At 40.8% G+C, this 23177-nt stretch overlaps 1 protein-coding gene across 1 annotated transcript in view; it reads left to right on the top strand.

Moving 5' to 3' along the window:
* The first annotated feature begins 6338 nt into the window (after positions 1–6338).
* Positions 6339–23177, top strand: part of nol4lb (nucleolar protein 4-like b) — a 322631-nt gene continuing 305792 nt past the window's right edge. The window contains exon 1 of the mRNA XM_070896203.1: positions 6339–6623. Within this exon, the coding sequence (XP_070752304.1) occupies positions 6339–6623 (285 nt within the window). The remainder of the gene's footprint in view (positions 6624–23177) is intronic.

Raw genomic sequence — 23177 nt, 5'->3', positions numbered from 1 at the left:
TCTGTCACAGGTGGGACAGATAGTCATTGAGGGAAGGGGTGGGTGGGACTGGTTTGCCACACGCTCTTTCCGCTGTCTGTGCTTGATTTCTGCATGCTCTCGGCGTTGAGACTCAAGGTGCTGAGTGCCCTCTCGGATGCACTTCCTCCACTTAGGGCGGTCTTGGGCCAGGGACTCCCAGGTGTCATTGGGGATGCTGCACTTTATCAGGGAGACTTTGAGGGTGTCCTTGTAGCATTTCCTCTGCCCACCTTTGGCTCGTTTGCCGTGAAGGAGCTCCGAGTGGAGCACTTGCTTTGGGAGTCTCGTGTCTGGCATGCGGACTATGTGGCCTGCCCAGCGGAGCTGATCGAGTGTGGTCAGTGCTTCAATGCTGGGGATGTTAGCCTGAATGAGGACACTGATGTTGGTGCGCCTGTCCTCCCAGGGGATTTGTAGGATCTTGCAGAGACATCGGTGGTGATATTTCTCCAGCGACTTGAGGTGTCTACTGTACATGGTCCATGTCTCTGCGCCATACAGGAGGGCAGGTATTACTACAGCCCTGTAGACCATGAGCTTGGTGACAGTTTTGAGGGCCTGGTCTTCAAACAAACACTCTTTTCCTCAGGCGGCCAAAGGTTGCACTGGAGGCGGCAATTACATAGGACCCTGGTGAGACCACACCTAGAGTATTATGTACAGTTTTTGTCTCCTTAGCTAAGAAAGGATATTCTTGCCATAGAGGGATCGCAACGAAAGTTCACCAAACTGAGTCCTGGGATGGGGGATTGTCCTAGGAAGAGAGATTGAGTAGACTAGGCTTATATTCTCTAGCGTTTAGAAAAATAAGAGGTGATCTCATTGAAACATACAACATTTTTACAGGGCTTGACAGGGTAGATGCAAGGAGGATGCTTCCCCTGGCTGGGGAGTCTAGAACCAGGGATCACAGCCTCAGAGTAAGAGGACGGCCATTTAGGACTGAAATTAGGAGAAATTTCTTCACTCAGAGGGTGGTGAATCTTTGGAATTCTCTACTCCAGAGGATTGTGGATGCTAAGTCATTGAGTATATTTAAGACAGAGATTGATAGATTTGTGAATATTAAGGGAATTGAGATATGGGGATAGTGCAGGAAAGTGGAGTTGAGGTAGATGATCAGCCATGATCTTATTGAATGGGGGAGCAGGTTTGAGGGGCCGAATGGCCTACTCCTGCTTCTAATTCTTATGTTCTTATGACTCCATAAATTTGCATGGAGCAGAATTATTATTGCAACAACATATCAAAATAACCATCTCATGACAAAACTACAGTCCATCTCAGTAGATGAGCACGTGGTGAATTCTGCTGTGCAGTGATAGGAAGAGTCAACATCAAAGGATCAAAAAGAAGCATTGATCTGAATGCTTGACTACCACAGGCCATCTATCCTTGTGCATCTTTGCTCCCATCTTTTTCTTAAAATCCAAAGAATCAGAATGATCATGAGGCCCCACTTTCATGATCTTTGAGTTTTCATGTTGATAATTAAGATCAAGCATGCTTTCATTTTCTGCTTCATGAGAAGTTTCTGAGCTCCCTGCATTGGCCTTAGGATGCTATCATGATGGAAACTTTTGGACAGTAAATCCTTTGTATATCAAATCCTCTGTATAATCAATTAATTCTAAAATAATAAACAATATTATTATTCAAGATAGGCAGCTTTGATGTGCAAGGTATTTATTTTAAGGTGTGGAAGTTGATCCTTCTTAAAATTTTAGATATGAGGAATATAGCCACAGTCAATGAGCCGCAGCATTTAGCCTTTATGGTTTATATAATGTACAGAGAGTAGGAATATCCACAGCTAGAATTTAAAGAAACATACTGCAGACCTTTTAATTGGAAAAGATAACATTCACTTTAAATGTTCAGCCTACTGAACACTTTGCCTAGTTTTAAAACTGTTTGTAATAATGGACACCTGGGAATGCATTACATCGAGAATCAAGGAACCCAAGAGTAATTGCACAGCAGTAATTTAATTGAGGGCTCGGGCAATACCATTAACTGCAAGAATAAAGCTTCAATGGTTCATAAGAAACGTACAGATGACAAAATTCAACTGCAGCCTTGCGATTATGCCTTGGTATTGGTTGTTGTTTTATCGTACATGCAGTTTCAATTTTCTGTGTGTTGTTGGGATGTATTTAGTTTTAGGTCAATACTCTCATCAGTAGTGACCGTCAGAGCCAATGCCAGGTGTAGTTCCCCATGCTGATGATGTGTGACATGGCTCAAACTTGAAGAATTAACTGCATTGTCATAATTTTATCAGGAAATAATTTGCAGATAACTGGACATTTTTATTGCCATAGTGATTCCTTATTAAACTATATTTTCAAAGCCATTGAATAATTTATAATCACCATCTGAACCATAAGGTTACAATACAATCTTGAGCTCAATTCCTGGATCTTTGTTATTAGCATACTACATATAAATAATCTTATGTCTGCACGCATTTCCTGTCTACAAATCTGTACATCTGTTGGCATGTATTTCTCACACTTTTGCGTCAACCTTTCCCTTTATAAATTCCTATGTCCACACTTATACTGAAAATTGCCTATGTAAACTTGTCACCCTGTAATTACACCCTCCTGCCAGTTGTGGCACTATAGCACCTATTGCATCTCCCAGCTCCTCAGCCTTCACTCCCAAGGAAAATGTTAGCTCCAACCAACTCTACTTATCTGCTTCTCAAACTGGCATAAGTTTTGCGATTCAACTATAAATAATATAAATCTAAGTGTTAATGCAAAAATAAGGATAGAATATCTCAATTTAGATAAGGAAATAAGAAAATAAGGAATTTGCATTCCCTGGACCAATTATTCCAGTTTTACTAATTGTATATGAGGTGCTAAGTCTATGTTTGGATATTTTATTGTGCAGCTTGTCATCATCAAGCTATAAGTTCATAAAAGGATAAGCACACTTGTGATACTGAAAAATGTATCATCTTAGTTTTATGGTATGATAATTCATCAGGATGCAGCACATCCAGTATATATCATATAGAGAATAACAGATACCTGGGAATAATTACAAGGCAATAAACTAATCAAGTGGTTCACCTGGCATCACAAATTGCAAAAGTGTAGCTCAAGTGGGTAGATCTCGTGGCGCAATGGTCACGCGTCTGATGCCAAATCAGTTGGCTGTGTGTTCAAATAACGGCAAGGTTGCATTTGTTTTGGATAATTACAGAATTAATAATTTTTGTTGCACTTCAGTCCCACAGTCCTGATCTTTGGGCACCCTGTGCGGAGGGGAGCGGGTAGGTCCGAGGGCCTCCTCATAGGACTGCTCCTGGGCACGGCCAAGGGTGCCATCAGCCGGTCCAGGCAGCGGGCGGTCGTTCAGCCTGACTGCCTCTCTTCCATGCCAGGGTGTCTTTAGAGATGGAGCATGCGGTATCCACCGGTACGCTCACGGCCTTCCGCAAGAGGTGGGCGCCGGAGGGACTGGAGTGCATCATCACCCCCAGCAACCAAATTTTAATTTGATTTTATGTTTTAAAGTTTAATTTGTTTTAATTGCCGGTTTTAGTGTCCCCCTCCCCTTTTGTAGGGGGCACTTGGAAAAAAATATGATTTTAGTGCCCAAAAAACCCCCCCAAAAAAACAAAAAAAATACAAAAAATACAAAAAAAAACACAAAAAAGGGCCTTGAAAATGTTTGGTGTGTCCCCCAGATCGGGGGGCACGATTTAATGTTTAGTTTCCTCCCAAAAGAGTTGTAGCTCAAGTGGTTCCTAACTGTCATCTGAGCCCTGAGATATGAGAGAGATAGAGAGATAGATAGATAAAGATAGATAATTTTGTGGAGTTGTTTTATTCTGTTTTGGTTCATTATCTACACCATCAGCAGCTTTTCAATGTCAACACCCACTGCCAGCCTGCTGCACATCACCAATGTGTGATGATGGCACTGAAAAACAAATGATTGTGACATAATTGCTGGAAATTTGTCAAGAAATAACTTCCAACTGATCATCAGGAAATTATAGGGCCAGCGTAGATTATATTTAAACGCATGAATGTTAATGGCCAACCGTATCGAGATTTCATGAGCAGGAAACGAAAATAACAAAGGTTATATTATATAAATCTATGAATATCTGTTATTTCCAGCAGATTTTCTGAAGAATTGTATCTAAACTTAAAAACCATGAACAACAGGACATTTTAAAATGTAATGAAAAGCCTCTGTCATAATCTTAGGCTTCAACAAAGTTGGAACTAGAAATATAATAATGCAATTGCTATGTGTCGATCGCGTTGGGATTCAGTCCACTCTAGTGCCTTTGAGCCATTTAATTGTTTTTCCAGTGAGAGTGACAGCTATACCGTACCAGCAACTTCACGTTCTGGATAAGCTTCCAGTGACAAAACACTGCTGAAAACATGTTAGATCTCTGGATTTGCACTCGGCCAAATGTTTACGGCAGTGCAGCCATGGCAACAGATGAACTGCTGTTCCAGGTTAGTTGGATAGTCGATTTACCAGAAGCAGACTCTGGATTGCCTGTCCTGTTTGCATATATAACGTATCACTAACCAGTTGTGTATCCTTTAAAACTTGCATTACAATATTTTACAAATATATATATGGCTTTACTAAAAAAAATCTCAGCAAGGTTTAAAATTGTATTTGTGTGTTTTGTATTCAGATATGTAATAAAGTTTTGTGTCCAGTTACGGTCCCATATATGAAAAAATATTTATCTATTTGGAACTAAACTGAAGAGTTATCTATAAAGGCACTGTACTGAAAAGCTGTTGTGATTTATTAGTATGTAATCAAGGAACATATTGAGAAAATGAACGTTGTATTTAATAACTAGACACCAAATCTGCGAAGCAAGCATGTGTTTGGGATGAAAGCAATTTTAACATCTCAGGTTCAAGTAAATAGGTGAGAATTTTGAATTAGTTTCCAACAATTGCATACCACATAATTCAGCAAGTCCGAGGCAAAACATGCAGCATGGTGGCAGGTGTTTCAGTTTTGTTTCTCTGATGTATGTTTCTAGAAATTTCTACAATTACAATGATTAAAGATCTCAGTTTAGTTTAAATGAGGTATGTTAATTTGAAATTAAATGGTGATACTTCGGCTTGTTTTCCTATTTAATATTTATTTTATTAGAAATGTCTACACTGGAGCTATTTTTTTAATAATCAAAAGCACAACTACTACATTTATGTCTGCTTGATGTAAACTGCTAAATAGTACATCCATATTTATTCAAGACATACTAAATCCCTGTATCAGTCATACCTAATTGATATATTTTCAATTCACAGACTTGAGAAACTGAGGTGTATAGAGAGAGAAATACATATGCGTTTGTAAACTCAATCTACTGGTTTGCGAATATGCATTTGGGAAACATTTGCCTTTAACCTGTACGGTCAGGTGGGCTGTGGGACTTCAAACTGTGTCCATGTTCTCAATTCGCAAATGAGCAAATTCAGAAAGGGAGGCGGAGGCAGAAAATTATTTTACAAATACCACATATTTGAGGCTAAAATTATTAGCAGGAGTCTGCCAGTGTCGCCCATACTTACTCCCAAAGCATTTTTAAAAATCTGACAATGCTCCACACGGGCATTGGAGAGAGAAAAAGCAGCAAGCAATTGTTAATTTTAATGCTACGAGTTGCTGTAATCCAATCTAAAAGCAATGTGCTTTGTTACAGGCGGTAGAGGTGTGCTGCACGGTGAAAGAGTCTAGCCCTGAGGATTGGCCCCTCTGCTCCATTCCCAGCCCGCGCAGGCGCACCCCGCCGCATTCCTAAATGGGACATCTGGCCGTGACATCATTGATTGGCTGTCACCCGAGAAACTTTTGTCCCTGCGTCCAATCAGGTCAGCGGGTGAGAAGAGGAAGAGGAAGGGGGGCTGGACCAGGAACAGAGACCCCTCTGGAGGCGCATTTCCAACACTACACCATCACCTAGAACGGCTTAACCGGACCCTACACCCAGCCCCAACCTCCCACCAAGTGGCTCCAAATCCTGCCCATCCAACCTGCAACAAGCTGTTCTTCCACAACTAGATCCGCCGCCTCAACCGCACTGACCATGCCGGGCCATCAGATTTATTGATCCGGACGATCCATGTAAGCTTGTGTTGCAATTTTTTTTTTGGAGGGGGGGTAAGGAAGAGATCCGCCACAAAAAGGTACCGAAGTGCTCACAAACTGATTGAGCCCATTTTCTCTTTTTCTTTAAGGGGGATTTTTACGGAGGTGTAAAGATTTCTCTCTTTTCCCCCCCCCCCCCCCCCCCTCCTTTCTACATGGCGAACAAAGCGATCGATTGGGAGAGCAGCGGGGATCGCGACATGTACGGTCACTTTCAGGACTGGTGTCTGAGGACCTACGGAGATTCGGGAAAAACAAAGACGGTGACTCGGAAAAAATACGACCGGATTGTGCAGCTGTTGAGCGGAGTCGAGCTCAGCTCGGTTGATAATGCCAAATTCAAATTTTGGGTGAAATCGAAGGGATTCCAGCTGGGGATGGGCGATCTGAAAAAGGGTGCTGCCGGAAAACCAGCGGTATACGTACCAGTAAAAACAACGGTTAGTCTCCAGAGTGGAAAATGTATTTATTTATATCTGATCAATAAATGTTTCGTCTGTCTTTAAAGTCTGGGTAGTTACTGTGCTATGTAGTATTTTAGGCGCTCCTCCTGCTGTCACGTACTGATTTGCATGGCTGCTTGGTGTTGAACACCTGGTCACTGTCTCTATGTAAAATAAGGTAAATAAATGGTCGTTCCAAATGCTGGAGCCCAGCATCTGAACTTTGTCCAGCTCTGATCTTAAAATCATTTAGATATGCAGGTAATTTCAGACGAAACAGCAAGTAAGGAATCCCTCCAAATAAAGACGAAATCTCTAGCTCTATATATTCATTGAACTGCAAAATGATATTGCAAGTTTGCACGAGTTTCCAAATTGCGTTCTAGCCAGTATAGAACAATATTTATTTATAGGAGGGGTGAAGTTAGCGATTCGCCTATTTCCTATTTTTTTTTGTTGCAAGGTTAATGGACTGTGAAACAACTGATGGGAATTTGTCCGGGATACAAAAAATATCACGGAGCACAGTGGCCATAGTTCGATGTTCCGGAATACCATTCTGCAGTGATGTGCTGTCGTGATGCCCCCTGGCACACATCAACTGTTTCCTGCTCCCTCTACCCATCAGTCTCTGTTTTTTTTTCTCTCTCCTAGTTTATTTCTCTAACGGTCTTTGGAAAAAAAATAAACCTACGCACATTTCTAATGTGTTACCATCAACTGTCTCTGCCCCCATCATCGTCCCTTCTTTATTTTTATCCAGTGGCATCTTAAGCGGTATGGTTTCTGTGGCCAGCCTCCACCCTTACTGTCTGACACACTCCTGTCAGTTAGGTCTTCCGTTTTCTTATTTGGAAGAACACAGGATCCTTTCGTTTGCTTTATTGTAAAACGAAAGGCAGTTTCAGGAGAGAAACACGATCCATTAGGCGACTTAAAAGTCAATCCTGCGTATATAAAAATAAATAAAAGTGGCACAGACTGCCCAACCTAGGTTGTTAGTTTCCCTTGCTTTTCATCGTTTCGTCTTGTTTTCATCTCCCCACCCCCTCCCATTTGTTCAGTGCTTCTTGCTGCGTGCAGTAGTCACTAATTAGCCTGCATTAGCAGTCTCTTGGCCAGGTAAATTGCACTTGGATGAGCAATGCAAAGCACCAGCTCTCCAGTTCATTATAATTAGCTAAATGAGCCTGGCCTGGGAGAGTAGAGCAGCGGAAACCACAAGTGGAAAACAGAAAGACGCCTGGGACTAAAACCAATTAATAGGGGAAATTGGGAACCAATCACACTGGGATGTTTTTTGAATGGGATTTTTTTTGTGTGCATGTATGTGGAGAGACTGTTGACAAATAATAGATTTATGTAGTGTAGATCATTTAGCGCTAACTTATTGGTTCTTCCAAGAGTAATCACGAAAGAGGTAACATTTGGATAGCAGTATGGAAGTCAGACTGTGGCACATTGGATGTACTTCGTCGCCAGGCAACAAGCTCTGCGTCCCAGATCCTAATTCTGTGTGGGAGGACGAGTGGATATTGACAATAATATTCTGCACTTAATTTCTATAGAAGACTCACTTAAACAAGTGTTATTTCTACTGCAAATATATCTACTTTAAAAAAAGATAGGTTTATGCATACCATTTTAATTAGATATTGACAGTAGAATTAAATCATGCGTGTAGTATGCTGGCCTGTTTGCTCTTTGGCAGATTTTATTGTACCTCTGCTGTTAACTACTTAAACGCACCTAAATTTCTGGGAACCTTTGTGTAATAAATACATTAGATTAATAATTTGGACGCTTGAAAACTGTTACAAATCTGTTTCTAACCTGGTAGGTAGTTTGGCTTTATTGCATTGAGTTTTTTTGAGGTAAAATCGAGTTGCGGAGGACAGCGTTGGACATGTGTTCTGTCTCTAATTTAGCAGTTGGAGGGGAAAAATGCTTAATGTGAAGAGCTAGTATTTTGTCTGAAGCAAAAGGGAGTAGCAGCATCCCTTAGCACTCGGGTCACTGAACATGATTTTGTGTGTAAACATCAACAGAAACCCAAGAGTTTAAAGAAGAGGACTCCAACCCGATATATTAAACAAAAAACGCGTTCCTACAAAGATTATAGCATAGGCAGGGCCACCGATTTGCTGTGGCTGGAAGTCAAATACAGTTGGGATTCTGGAATTTTTACTGGTGTTTTGGGGCATCTCTCTCTGTGATTCCATTGGTTTACAATGACTAAACGAGTCACATTTCATTCTTATTTTGTGGGATTCAGGGAGTTTAATGTTTTTTTAGGAATCTCATTTCATGATTCTATCCATTTATAATTAGGCCCATTGGTTAACGACGATCAAGTAAGTCAAATTGAGTTATTACAGACTTTTCCATTAGTATTTCAGGGTTCGAATTCTACAATTCCATCCATTTTCTCGAGAATTGGAAATCAGTGGCCTTTATCGTGCCAAATCCCAACTCAACTAGTTATTACAGCAATACCTGCACATTGATTTTGTTTCAACTCAAATATCGTATTTAGAACTATGTTTAAATATTTTGCACCTATATCAGGATTAAGTAAAATCACCAAAATATATTTATGTAGAAATATTTTAGGTAATAAAATATCCTTTTATTCATGTACCGATTCACACATCTCACTCATTGATTATGTAATATAATCGACTTTACACTAAACTCATTTATTTTGCTGTATTTATCGCAATATACACACACCATACACTTTCGATTTATATAAAGACCTGTTCAAAATACATTGACGTAATTTTGATTATATACTTAAATCATATTCGTACACCTTTTGTTAAATACCTGACGTGCCACAATATATGTATATATGAAACTATAGCTCGGAGCAGTCCTTTTCACAGCTCCACAGTACATGTCGTGGGATTAGAGCTCGCCTACCAGGATCCTACTTCTCATCGAGACACTGGCGTTACCATAGAGACACTCATTACCTGTCTCCTTGGCAGAGTGGACCCAGGCACTCAGCTCGAGTCGCCTTTTCAGGAATTAACTTCAGTGGCAGCCCTACCCACCCAGCTCACGGTCATGGCTTTTCTCCCCCTCCACAGCGCTCTGTTTACAGCTGTGCGCAGGACAAAAAGGCCCAACATGAGGTTCATTAAACAAATGTGAAGCAATACCAGCACCTCAATCCAGCTGTGGGCAAGTTTGGCTGCTCATAACTACTTCAGATAGGTCCCCCACCCAATGAAAATGCGTTCGGTGTTTAAAAAAAAATCTGGCAGAGTGACAGGACAAGCAGACAAGAACAACAAGCCAACATTGGTCTATTTATAACCGGCCGCTGAAGTACTGGGGGAGGGCTCGCTGAGTTTAAACTACCCCTCCCCGCCCCAAGTGAATACAGAAACGCATTTTTGCTGCGATTCCGAAAACATGATTCTAAGCGAAAGGAAACTACGAAGCACACATTAGAGAATTTATTTCTAAAACATTCTGAATGAAAATTAAATTTATAATCGTGTGTTTTAGAACTCACATTTAAAAAGCCAGTTTAATTCCTCACAGCGTCCATCCAGCACAGCTGCTCTTCCCTACCTGGTTAATGAGAAATTACATTTTCAATTGTGTAATATTAATGGCTCTAGACAGGACCTGGGCCTTCATAGACAATAAATACATAAATAAAATGCTGCAAATCTAAAAACAAAAACAGTAAAAGCGAAAGAAAAACACGCAGCAGGTCAGTTAACATCTGTGGCGGAACAAGTCAGCCAGGCGACATTTCGGGTCTCAGACCCTCACTCAGGACCTCGACTTCCCGCCCTTTACTGTCTGGGCTTTCACAGACTGCTTTGTAAAGACGATTAAAGAGATGAAGGGCAGAAATAAATACTGTCGTAATGAAGTAACATACTCCACAGCCGGCAGAACTTAAAATTTAGAAGAATATAGGGATAGAGAAAAGGCCATCGGCCCATTAAATTCTCGCCCATTGCACCCAAAGCTCGTCCGAACTCCGACTGGTGCCTTTTTCTCTGTAGTTTGCTCTGAAATGCCTCCATTCCATTTTCAGCAAGATTTTTTAAAAAACGAACGCAGGATACCTACTTTCTTAAACAGCTATGAAAATATAAACATCAGGTTTTAAAGAAAATGCATCACCCTAGAATTAGTATTGCGAATATCAGCGAATGGATGACATTCTTTTGTCGCTGTTTTAGCGTTTAAAGTATATGCTTAGTGAGTGACTGTTAAAACAGAGAAAGGAATGTCATAGGATTGTGTTAGCATTTGTTTGCTAATGCCAACAGAAATGTCCTTACAGAATCATCCTTTTGTGAATTATAATGCATTAATGCCACTTGTTTAATTTCTGGGGCTGTTTCATTTGGATTATTATTTTAATTTCAAATACAATATAAATGTTTATCTTGATCAGCATTGTAAACAAGGAATCAGCCAATTTGTACAGAATTGTGGGCCAGATATCTGCTTTGCAATGATTTTACAGAGTTTCTGTGTAGCCTCGTATCTAGGAATACAGTTGAATTGTCTCTTAATATGAGGCAAAGTTTTTAGGTGCATATCAACACAAAAGTGGAAGTACAACTCATGAAATCAAAACACAAAATGCTGAAAATACTCAGCAGGTCAGGCAACATATGTGGAGAGAAACCGAGTTAACATTTCAGGCCGATGACGTTTTGTCAGAACTGGAAAAAGTTAGAGATGTATCAGTGCAGGGGGAGGGAGGAAAGAACAAAAGGGAAGGTCTGTGATAGGTTGGAAGGCAGGCGTGATTTAAATGGCAAAAGGGAGTGGTAACGGAACAAGTAAATAAACAAAAGATGTGTCCAGAGAAGCTGTAAATTGCAACAGCAGAACCATTCATTACCAGCACCTGCTGTCTGATTAAATGGGAGCAGTGGTTATGATCTGCAATTGTCGAACTCAATGTTGAGTCCAGAAGGTTGTAAAGTGCCTAATCGAAAGATGATGTGCTGCTCCTTGAGTGTATGAGACTGAGGACAGAGAGATCAGAATGGGAGTGGGTCGGATAATTAAAATGGCAAGTGACCGGAAGCTCAGGGTTACGCTTGCAGACTGAAAGGAGGTAGGTATTCAACAAAGCAATCACCCAATATGCGTTTGGTCTCCCCAATGTAGAGATGGAGACTGAAAAACTGGGAGAATGGAATGCTGGGTGGGAGGAAGTGTAACCAAGGTAGCTGTGGGAGTAAGTGAGGTTATAGTAGATATTACAGAATGCTGGCTGGGTGGGAAGAAGTGTAACCAAGATAGCTGTGGGAGTAAGTGAGGTTATAGTAGATATTGGTTGCCAACCTATCCCCAGAAATGAAGATAAGGGAAATCGAGGAAGGGAAGAGTTGGAGATGAACCATATGAAGGCGAGCGATGGGTGGAAATTTGAAGCAAAGTTGATATAATTTTCCAGTCCCGGGCAAAAGCAGAAAGCGGCACGGATACAGTCATCAATGTCCCAATAAAAAAAGGTGAGGGAGGGGATCTGAGTAGGACTGGATGTTTCATGCAATCCACGAAAAAGGCGGCACAGCTAGGACCCACAAGGGTTCACATAGCGACACCTTTTATTTGGAGGAAGTGAGTTGAGTCAAAGGAGAAGTTGTTCAATATAGGAACAAGTTCAGCCAGGCGCAGGACGGTGGTGTTGAATAGGGACGCGTTGGGCCTCCATTCAAGAAAGAAGCGGAGGGCCCGCAGGCCGTCCTGATGGGGGACGGAGGTGTAGAGGGATTGGATGTCCATGGTGAAAAGGGGATGGTTTGGGTCAGGAAACTGGAAACTTTTAAAAGTGGTGGAGGGCATCAGAAGAGTCATGGATGCAGGTTGGAAGAGACTGGGCAAGGGGACAAAAAAATAGAGTCGAGATAGCAAGAAATATGTTCCATGAGCCAGAACAGGCTGAAACGATGGGTCTACTACGAGAGCATGAGTCAAATCCCGCTCAGATTCCAAAACACACTCCCTAAAAGACCATCTTACGCTGGTTGGACTTTGCACAGTGTAGCTCCAGACCAAAGCCCAGATGGTCCACTGGATTTCATGGAGACTTCAAAAACATTGAAAAATAAATGTATAACATTAGTAGAGTTGAAATGCTGGTCTGTCAACTCTGCACATCACACACCACAGATACAGGTCTGAGACCATAGCTACAATATGGTAGCAATCATTACAAAACCAACATTTCAAACTTTATAGAAAAAATCTCCAGATATTCTGCTGGGCTAACTTGCAGAATGGGTGTGTAATTGGCAAATTAACTTCAATACAGGTAAGTGTGAGATGGTATGTTTTGGTTGGAAGAATAAAGAGGTTGCATATTCCTTGGAGCATAAATGTGGTAGAGGAGCAGAGGCAACTATGGGTACAGATACACAAATCACTAAATGTAACAATGCAGGTTACTAAGGCCACGAAAAAGAAAAGCGTGACTGCTGCCAATAAACCGGAACCTGTGTAGAAACGTTCTGCACATGCGTGCTTCCGGTTCATTGTGGGAGTGGGCTCATTGGGAAAAAAACTTTAAAAAGCCAGGAAGGGAGCGGGCTAATTTATAAAAACAAGACTGAAAGGGAGCGGGCTAGTTTATATAAAAAAAAGACTGGAAGGGAGCGGAATTATTTATTTTTTAAAAAGCTGGGAAGGGAGTGGGCTCATTTATAAAAAAAAAAGCCAGGTGGGGGCAGAAATATCATGCCTCCAATCGTTGGAGCTTCTGCTTCCGGTCGTTGGCAGCAGTCACTCCAAAAAAGAAAATGAAGTACTGGGGTTTATTTCTAGAAGGATAGAATTGAAAAGTAGAGAAGTTATGTTCAACTTGTATAGTACCTTGGTTAAACCACACTTATACTGTGAACAGTTCTGGTCTTCATATTATAAAAAGGATAGAGGTACTGGAGAAGGTGCAAAAAGATTTACTAGAACAGCAACAACAACTAGTATTTATATAGCGCCTTTAATGTCCCAAGGCATCCCAAAAGCTTGATCAAAGAGCTATGTTTTAAGTAGTGACTTGAAGGTGGAAAGAGAGATAGAGAGGCGGAGAGGTTTAGGCAGGGAGTTCCGGAGCTTGAGGCTTAGGCAACAGAAGACTCGGCCACCAATGGTTGAGCAATTACTAGAATGATACCAGAACTGAGTGATTATATTTTTCAGGAAAGATTGAACAGGCTGGAGCTCTTTTCTCTCAGAGAAGGCTGAGGTGGTGACTTGATAAAGATCTTTAAAATTATGAAAGGGTTTGGTAGGGTAGAAGTAGATCAGATCTTTCCACTTGTTCTGGAGACCAGAACTCGGGGCTATAAATATAAGATGGTCACTAATAAATCCAATATAGAATTCAGGAGAAACCTCTTTACCCAGAGAGTGGTTAGAATGTGAAACTCCCGACCACAAGGAGTAGTTGAGGTAATTGTATAGATGCATTTAATGGCAAGCTAGATAGAGGGAGAAAGGAATAGAAGGATTAGTTGATGGGGTTAGATGAAGAAAGGTGGGAGGAGGCTCATGTGGAGCACAAACACCGGCATGGACCAGTTGGGCTGAATAGCTTGTTTCTGTGCTGTAAATACAATATAATAATATGTAATCTTTACATTTCTAATGATACTGGACAATCATCTCTTTATTAGCTTTAGGAATTTCAGTGACATTTAAACCATGGTTAGCAAAGCTCTATGCAGGTTTAAGTGTGCATGTTGTAGAGCTTTGCTTTGCCTGGACATGGGGATAATGTGAATACAGCACTATAGCTTGGTGCTGTCTCCTCGAACAGCTCTCAAATTACCTACCACAGTAAACCAACAGCCTTAAGTTCACTCTCATTCAACAGGTAAATTATTTTTCATTAGATTTTAGCTACTATTAATCATTCAAACCAATTTTCAGCCACAGCTTTTATTTGGCATTTACCAAATTGTTGACTCATATTTGCTGCCAGAATCAATACTAACAATGGGCTCAATTTTCCCCAGTGATTTGCGCTGTTTTTTTGGAGCAGGCTGCTTTTTTTGGCCTAAGTTGAAAAACCACAGTTTCCCCAATCAATTTGCACCAGTGTAACTCTGTTAGTTACGATTTTTTTAGGTCCTTTTTTTTTTTAAAGCCAAAGGGGGCGTAACCAGCCACCTGTGTCAATTCTGGCCATTTAGGGAAGTTTGGCTAGCTGAGAGTTGTGCTTAGGCCAGCATATGTGGCCTCTGCAGAAAAACCTTCTGGAGAGTTAAGGAAATCAGCGCAGCAGATGCCCAGACACACACAAAGAATTGAAAAACACATAGCAGCAACTGAAGGCTGTTCAGTCCCATTCTCGGTCCCCGGTTCTCTCACACACACACACATACACACACACAAAAAAATCCGGAGACTGAGAATGAGACTGGACCGGGAGAATGGGGACTGAGAATGGGACCGGACCGGCAAGCCCTTCGGGCGGAGTTGGAGGTAAGTTTCTGCTATGTGTTTTTCAATTCTTTTAATGTGTTGGGAGCTGGCTGTATGCTTCACTTTGCAGCCTCAGCTCGCATTGTATCCCTGGTTACCATGGCAGCCCGATCTTTTTGGCGCCGATCAAGGCTCCACCCCCAAAACTAAAAGTCGGGTTACGCCATGCCAAAATGAAGAAATCCAACAGGGAAAATTAGAATTTTTTTTTTGCGTACTTAGACCCAAAAAAAATCAGGCGTAACTCTTCCAGTATGCCCCAAAATATGCTTTGGGGAAAATTGAGCCCAATGTTACAGTTTCTGGCTAATATATTTTCATATTTAAAACAGCAGTCTGCTACAACACAGGTCCATTCAGTCATTACTTAGAGAGCAATTGCTCAGTCACAAGTGGATCCTCTGAGAGAAGGTAAGGAGTGTAGGCACTTTCCGAGAGAGGAAGGGAAAAGCACAGGTAAGGACAATCTGTATTGCTCTGGCAGACAGCCTGGACAATGGTTCCAAAGCAAAAAGGGAGAGATCTACTAATGGGGCTCTTGTATGTTCGTTGTTCATGAGAGTGGTGTGTGAGACCAGGGGAATCTTAAGAAAGCAAGAAAATAATGTAGGAAATGGGACATGGATTTTGAATATCATTTTCTCATAAATCTCAAACATTTATTTAGCAGAGTCATATTTACTGTGATAACTTCTATATTTATAAAAAACAAATGAACAAATTGTAGAGTTTCCGATCTCGGGAACCAGCCACCATTGTCTCATTGTCAAATTGGCACAAGCATGTACAACATATCCTGAGGCAAGGAGGTGCTAAAATTGTTTAGTTTCTTTTGGCTCATTATCAAGTATTTAAAACATGGATTTGTGTTATCTGTATTACCTGACAGTTCCAAAACTCCCAGCCTGGCTGACATCTGGCAATGTGTACAAAATATCAATGAATTTGTACACTATTAAAGCTTGCCAAATGCTCAATGCAGTGCAGGTAAGGTCATTGCCGCTGACTGTGTGGGATGTGTGAGGGACCAGGAAAGAGAGACAATGGCTCAGATTTTGCTGCCAAAATAACGACAAATTTAATGTGCATGTCGTTATTGATGTGTAAATTGTCCAGCAACCTGTGACAAGGAAGCGATATACCGTGAGTAGTGAATTATCATAAGTTGCTGGACAAGTTGTACCCCTCAGCAATTAGCCTTGCCAAAATGGCAGCTCGTCTTCAACCTCACTGGAATTTTAAGAAATTGCTGCATTTGCACATTAATTGCCAATTAAACTTGCCGCAGAAAGTTTGGGCTCGTACTTAACAGCGCAAGTACTTTTTTAATAACGAGATTTATGTTCCTACAATGCCTAACCCTCTCCGGCCCAGAAAGGGAACAATTGAAACTATGGAGTCTCACTCCTACAGGTAGTAAATTGTTGTTACAGATTTTTAAAATTTTAAATGTTTTTTTTTCTTACTTTTTCCTTTTTGTTTTTTTATCTCTCTCTTAATCCAATCTTTCCCTCTTCCTGTACCTGATTTGACACAAATTCATCCTATTTCTATTTCCGTCATTGCTCGGTTTCTTTCTCAATCCTTAAATCTCATTCGTTAATGAGATAGAATGTTGGTCCCATCGTTCACCAAGGTCCCAGATGCCTCTTTAGCGGCTCGCATTTCCAGCAACTTGCAGGGTGAAACATTTTCGAGCTGAAGGGTGAGGGGAAAAGTCTAAATGATAGGGCATGCTGCGAGATTCCCCGTTCCAGTAAAACTCGGGCCATTGTTAAAAAGAGATAGGAGAACTTGGGGAAGGGGTTGGTGATTATGTATGAATCAGTCACCCTATTCTGACAGCTGGAAAACAACAAGAATAGTCTAGTAAAAAACAGCTTGCAACTTTAAAAAATCCTATCCACCTGACCATTTAAGCCTAAACTCATCAAGCTGAGAAACATATGCATGCATCACAAACTAACATTTATAAATGTCAGAGTTGCAAATATTAAATTGCATAGCACCATATAACAGGCTGCATGTAATTTTAGATATTTAGTATCTTCGTATTCCTATTTTATAATCATACATAGACAGATAAAATAAATAATATAAAGTTAAATTGTTACATCAGAACATCTTTACTGGCATTATTTTAGTATGACAGGCATTCCACTAACAGATAACAGACCTAACAGTATTTAAGCAGCATTTTGTGGTTTGTCAGCTGAATAAAAGTCTCCTAATTACTGTTAAAATACACTGAATATAAACCAACTAAGAACTAAATAGTCACCAAAGATGACAAAAATAAAACAAAATCATAGCAAATGGCCCGTTTAAAAAAAAAATGAATCTCTATTCAATAATAAAACAATTGCTTTCAGCCAAAAATATCTTTAAGCAATAATTAGTCATATATTACCATTATGGTCAATTGATTGCTTAAATCCAAAATGGATATCTTCAATTAAACAAAGTTCAAAATCCATGCAGCAGTATATTATTTTCAGGTCAGTGGTACCAGCTTCCCTCTTCCACTGTCAATGCTGCGCATTCCTGAAGGTTTTGCTCAGAAGCACTTTCCTTCAAGTTTATGTCTAGATGGCAACTGAGAATGTTCCTTTCCATGGTTGTAACTTTGTTCCAGGCCTTTGGGGAAGTAATAGCTTCTGATTAGATGCTTTGCCCAAGAAAAAAACATCCAACTAGGTCCCTCTAACAACAATGTCCTGTTTTTTTTTTCCACAACAAAAGCGTCCCATGCAACGGAAGTAGCAACATCAGTTTCTCTCCACCTCCCTTGCACTGGCAGCCACTTCCCTCCAGATCCCCCCTGGTGGCAACAGCTTCTCTCGAGATTGACAGCAGAGGCTTCCTTCCGTTCAGGCCACTTTTCTCCAGCTCCTTTAAATAAGAGCAGCTTTCCTCCAAATGTTTCTACCAGCCTAGTTCTAGCCAAATGTGACAAATCTGAAATTTGTTCATTTCATTTTGATTAAAGAACTTCTGCTGTCTTCTGATCTACTTCAGATTGGTTAATTGATTTAAATTGACAGTGGCCACATCCATGTAATTAAAGAAGTTTCCAGTAATCTGAACATGCTAATTGTTGTCTGATACTTGTTAATGTGGTTTAGACCATAGCAGACACAAGTAATTTCCTGCTATTTGTGTTGTATGAATTTTGTTGAGTTCTACATTTGCAGAAATACATACACCGTATTATATCATTTGTGTATTTAGCATTTATATATAGTAATATTTGTTTGTAATAACATTATGTTTGGCTGTAGATTAAAAGGGGGAATTTTCTTCATGATGTGATATTTTGCAGTGATCGGTGTTAGGACCATTGCTATTTGTTATTTTAATTGATGATCTAGATGTAGGTGTTGGGGGAATGATCCTCAAATTTGCCGATGATACCAAGATATGTGCAAGAGTTAGGACTGTACAGGATGCTTGCCTACTACAAGCAGATTTAGATGTAGTCCTGTGTTTGGCAAATGCTATTTAACTTAGAAAAGTGCAGTGTTATGCATGAGGACCGGTCAAATGCTAAACATACATACATACATCCCACAGGGAAAAATTTTTAAACCAGTGGTGCAAGAAAGACCATGATACTCCTCAGTTAGAATGCTGTGCCCAATTTTGGGTGTCTCATATGATGGGAGATAAGGTGCTGAGGAGGGCCACAAGCTTAATGGATAGTTTAATTTACTTTTACCTGCCAGATTTCTGTAGGCCTGGGAAACCCAGCCAAGGTGGGTTAAAAATAGAAACCTTATTAAAATGAAGGCACGCAACCTTAAAAGGTTTTAACGGCCGACCCAACTCCTAAGGGATTGATTGCTCACCCCTCAACCTGCCTCCGGAGGTGGATGGGTTCGAGGCAGGTCGGGTTCAATGTTCCCCTCCCCAATTGTTTGGGAGTACACGGCCCCTTCACAGTTTTGTGTATGCACAAAATTTAACATTGATAAAGCCGGTCCCGGGCGGCTCGGGACCTGGAGAGAGCAGCGCAGCTGCACGATTGCGCAGCTTAGAGGGAATGTTGATTGGGATCGTGTTTCAGATTTAAAAATTTTTTATTACAAACCCATTTTTGCGGGTTAACATTATTCCCTCTATTCCTTGAGAGCTAGATATGTTTCTGGCTGGGGCAGAGATTGTCTCGTACAAGAGGTAAATATTCTGTAACATAAATTAGGGCCAATGTAACCTCCTGAGATAGTTTTGATCACCTTGGGTGTCGGAGAGGAATTTCCTAGTTTTAGCTTCCTTAAGTGGCCTGGGGTTTTATCTATTTTTTGCCTTTCCCAGGAGAATATATAGCTCTGGGGCAGATGGGGAATTGCATTGCACAAGGCATTACTACTGTGTGGGACAGGGTGGATGGAACAGTAGGTCTGTTCTAGCCGTCATTTTCATATGTTCGTATAGAGCAACTAAGATCTTGTATTGTACACTTTGTGAAAAAAAAGCACAAAATTGCATGCTGATTCTTTTTGAGATATTGATGATTTTCAGCTATAGGGCTAGGATTAAAATGCACACTTGTGACCAACACGCTGATTTCCATCGCCCCACCATTGGCACCCACGCCTTCAAATGCTTAGCTCCTAAGCTCTCGAATTCCCTCCGTAAAACTCTGTCTCTATCTCTCTCCTCCTTTTAAGTCGCTACTAAAAACCTATCTCTTTGACCAAACTTTCGGTCATCTCTGTGCTATTATTTCTTTGTGGCTCGGTGTCCAATTTGTCAGATAATGCTTCTGTGAAGCATTGTCGGACGTTTTACTAATTAAAGGTGCTATATTGTTGTTGTTGATGGAACCCTTAAGGAAAAAAATCTGCAAAAAGTCATGTACAATTGCTTTGTTTTGCAGTTATTTTACAAGCCTACTGAATAATTTATCAAAAATAATGTTTTTGAAAGTAAGTTTAATTAATGAGAGACTACTTTTATCACACTACTTAGTTATGTGACAAGGTTATATTTTCTGTACTCAATTATTATCTAAACGTACACATTATGCCATCATTTGACACATATTGAGGATGTCATTCACAGAAAACTACAAGATAGCTATATACCTGTGCAGAAAAATGTCTACATATGATAGAAATGTATAGGTTACGTAAATTATGGAGTGTGATCTCCGTTTTATCTGTCAGCCAATAAGACCCAATTCAGCTTTATGCACAGTACTGACAGGTAATTCTTCAAATCACAAGCACTAGGCTGTACACTTCAAAGCTACTTTGCACTTGCAGCATTGTGTTGAACACCCTGTCTTGCAACTGCAATAATCGATTTGTAACAGGCTTCAGGCAAAGTGGACCACAGTGGCTCCCATCCTTTTGTTGTGAGTTTCCATTCTGATCTTTCTGGGCTAGATAAATATGGTTCAAGAATAAAAGGTGTGAGCCTAACAATGTTATTCTTCTGGATTGGGGACTCTTTTGGTGTGCTCCAGATTCTGTACTGCCTTGGTTGGGGGAATGATCTTTTTGTGAAGAGCTACTTCCTAGCTTGATTAATCTAAGTCACATTGCTGGTTTTGTTTATGATAAATCTCTCCAAGAACATAAAATTTTAATGTGCGACTTGATGTTTATTACAGTTGCAGGAATACAGGGAAAGTATTACAAATTGTCTAAGGAATATTTTTGCACCTGCCTGCAAATATGAGACTGTTATACTCCTAAAGGGATTACATGCAGGAATGGGTTGACAAATGCTTGGCAGTTTTGTGAACAGCTATTTACTGGAAGTTCTTGCCAGTTCCAAAAGCAATCCAGAGTTCATCAATTTCAGTTTGTTGACAGCAGCACAAAAAGCACAAAACATCTGTGTCTACCGAATGAATCAGTTGTTTTTGCACCTTCTTGCAGCATTGTCTTTGTGCAGTAAGAGCTATGTGTATGCATCATGGGAGCAAAGTGGGAGATTGTCCATATCCTCTCTCTTAACTAAATACAAGACATTCTAACTGACCGTGGAATACACCTTTCTGTTCTGTGCTCCACACTATGTAATTCCTTGGATAGATAGTTGAATAGTTCTGATTTAATTTTTGTCAATGTAAAGAATTTTTTTTCCATTTCAAGGTTTCTTTGCTGTGGTGATTAATTGGTTTTGGATGGTTATGTCACATATAGCCCTGGGGGATTTTGTTCAGATTACATAACAGACACATATCTCAGACAATATCTGTTCTTTTCATATGTATATTTGAACTGAATTTTAGAGGTTAGTTGCATAGAGTGGAAACCTCCCACCCCCCCCCCCCCAACCAAAGGGTGTTTGGCCCCTCCCCTTTCATATCTAAAAGTGTACTTTCAAAGGATTATTGACTATTCTGATCTTTACTCATTGTATTTCTGGTTTAGAGCGTGTAGCTTTAGTACTGTTGTTATGTAAGCAAATGTTGCATGCATTTGAGCAAATCCAGCTTCTATAAATATCAATGAGATGAATAACCAATTAGTTGAGGGAGGAATGTTGGCCAGGATACCAGGAGAATGCCTTGGCTTTCTTTAAGTAGTGTCAACTGGTCTTTAACAGCCACCTGTGCAAGCAGACATAGTCTTAGTTTGATATCTTATTTTCCTCCTGTCTCAATTCCCTGCTCGTCTACTTGCTGCACTCCCAAAGAACAAGACTGTGAGGCCTATTCTCCACTCTGCCCTTACAACAACAGCAACAACTTCTATTTATATAGCGCCTTTAATGTAGTGAAATGTCCCAAGGTGCATCACAGGATTGTTATGAGATAAAAATTTGATACTAAGCCGCATAATTAGAAATTAGCGCAGGTGACCAAAAGTTTGGTCAAAGAGGTATGTTTTAAGGAGCATCGTGAAAGAGGAAAGAGAGGTAGAGAGGCGGAGAGGTTTAGGCAGGGAATTCCAGAGGTTGTGGGGCTGGAGGAGATTACAGAGATAGGGAGGGGCGAGGCCATGGAGGGATTTGAAAATAAAGATGAGAATTTTGAAATCGAAGCTTTGCTTAACTGGAAGCCAATATAGGTCAGCGAGCACAGGGGTGATGGGTGAGCGGGACTTGGTGCGGGTTAGGACACCGGCAGCTGAGTTTTGTATCATCTCTAGTTTACATATGGTAGAATGTGGGAGGCCAGCCAGGAGTGCATTAGAATAGTCAAGTCTAGAGGTAACAAAGGTGTGGATGAGGGCTTCAGCAATGGATGAGCTGAGGCAAGGGTGGAGATGGGCGATGTTATGGAGGTGGAAATAGGCGGTCTTAGTTATGCTGTGGATATGTGGTCGAAAGCTCATTTTGGGGTCAAATATGACACCAAGATTGAGAACAGTCTGGTTCAGCCTCAGACAGAAGTTGGGAAGAGGGATGGAGTCAGTAGCTAAGGAACGGAGTTTGAGCTGGGGACTGAAAACAATGGCTTCGGTCCTTCCCAATATTCAATTGGAGAAAATTTCAGCTCATCCATAACTGGATGTCGGACAAGCAGTCTGACAAGTTAGAGACTGTGGAGGGGTCGAGAGAAATGGTAGTGAGGTACAGCTGGGTGTCATCACTGTACATGTAAAAATTGATGCTGTGTTTCCGGATGATGTTGTCAAGGGGCAACATGTAGATGCAAAATAGGAGGGGGCCAAGGATAGATCCTTGGCGGACACCAGAGGTAGGGGCAGGAAGAGAAGCAGTTGCAGGTGATTTTCTGGCTACGATTAGAAAGATAAGAATGGAACCAAGCAAGTGCATCCCACCCAGCTGAACAACGGTGGAGAGGCGTTGGAGAAGGATAGAGCGGTCAACCATGTCAAAGGCTGCAGACAGGTCAAGCAGGATGAGGAGGGATAATTTGCCTTTGTCACAGTCACAAACGATGTCATTTGTGACTTTGATGAGAGCTGCTTCGGTACTATTAGGGCAAAATTTGAAGTGCGCTGCTCTTGTTCATCTTGAGATTTCTGAGATTCTTACCCCAGGCAATTTACATGGCAGGGTATTGCGTCGGGAGAAGGAGCAGGAAAACCCAGGATTCTGCCTGCATATTACATAAGATTACATAGGAAATACAGCACAGAAACGGGCCAT

Source organism: Pristiophorus japonicus, chromosome 12 (genome assembly GCF_044704955.1).
Source record: "Pristiophorus japonicus isolate sPriJap1 chromosome 12, sPriJap1.hap1, whole genome shotgun sequence".
NCBI lineage: Eukaryota > Metazoa > Chordata > Chondrichthyes > Pristiophoridae > Pristiophorus > Pristiophorus japonicus.
The sequence above is the reverse complement of the archived record's forward strand: the minus strand, read 5'-3'. Positions and strand labels throughout refer to the sequence as shown.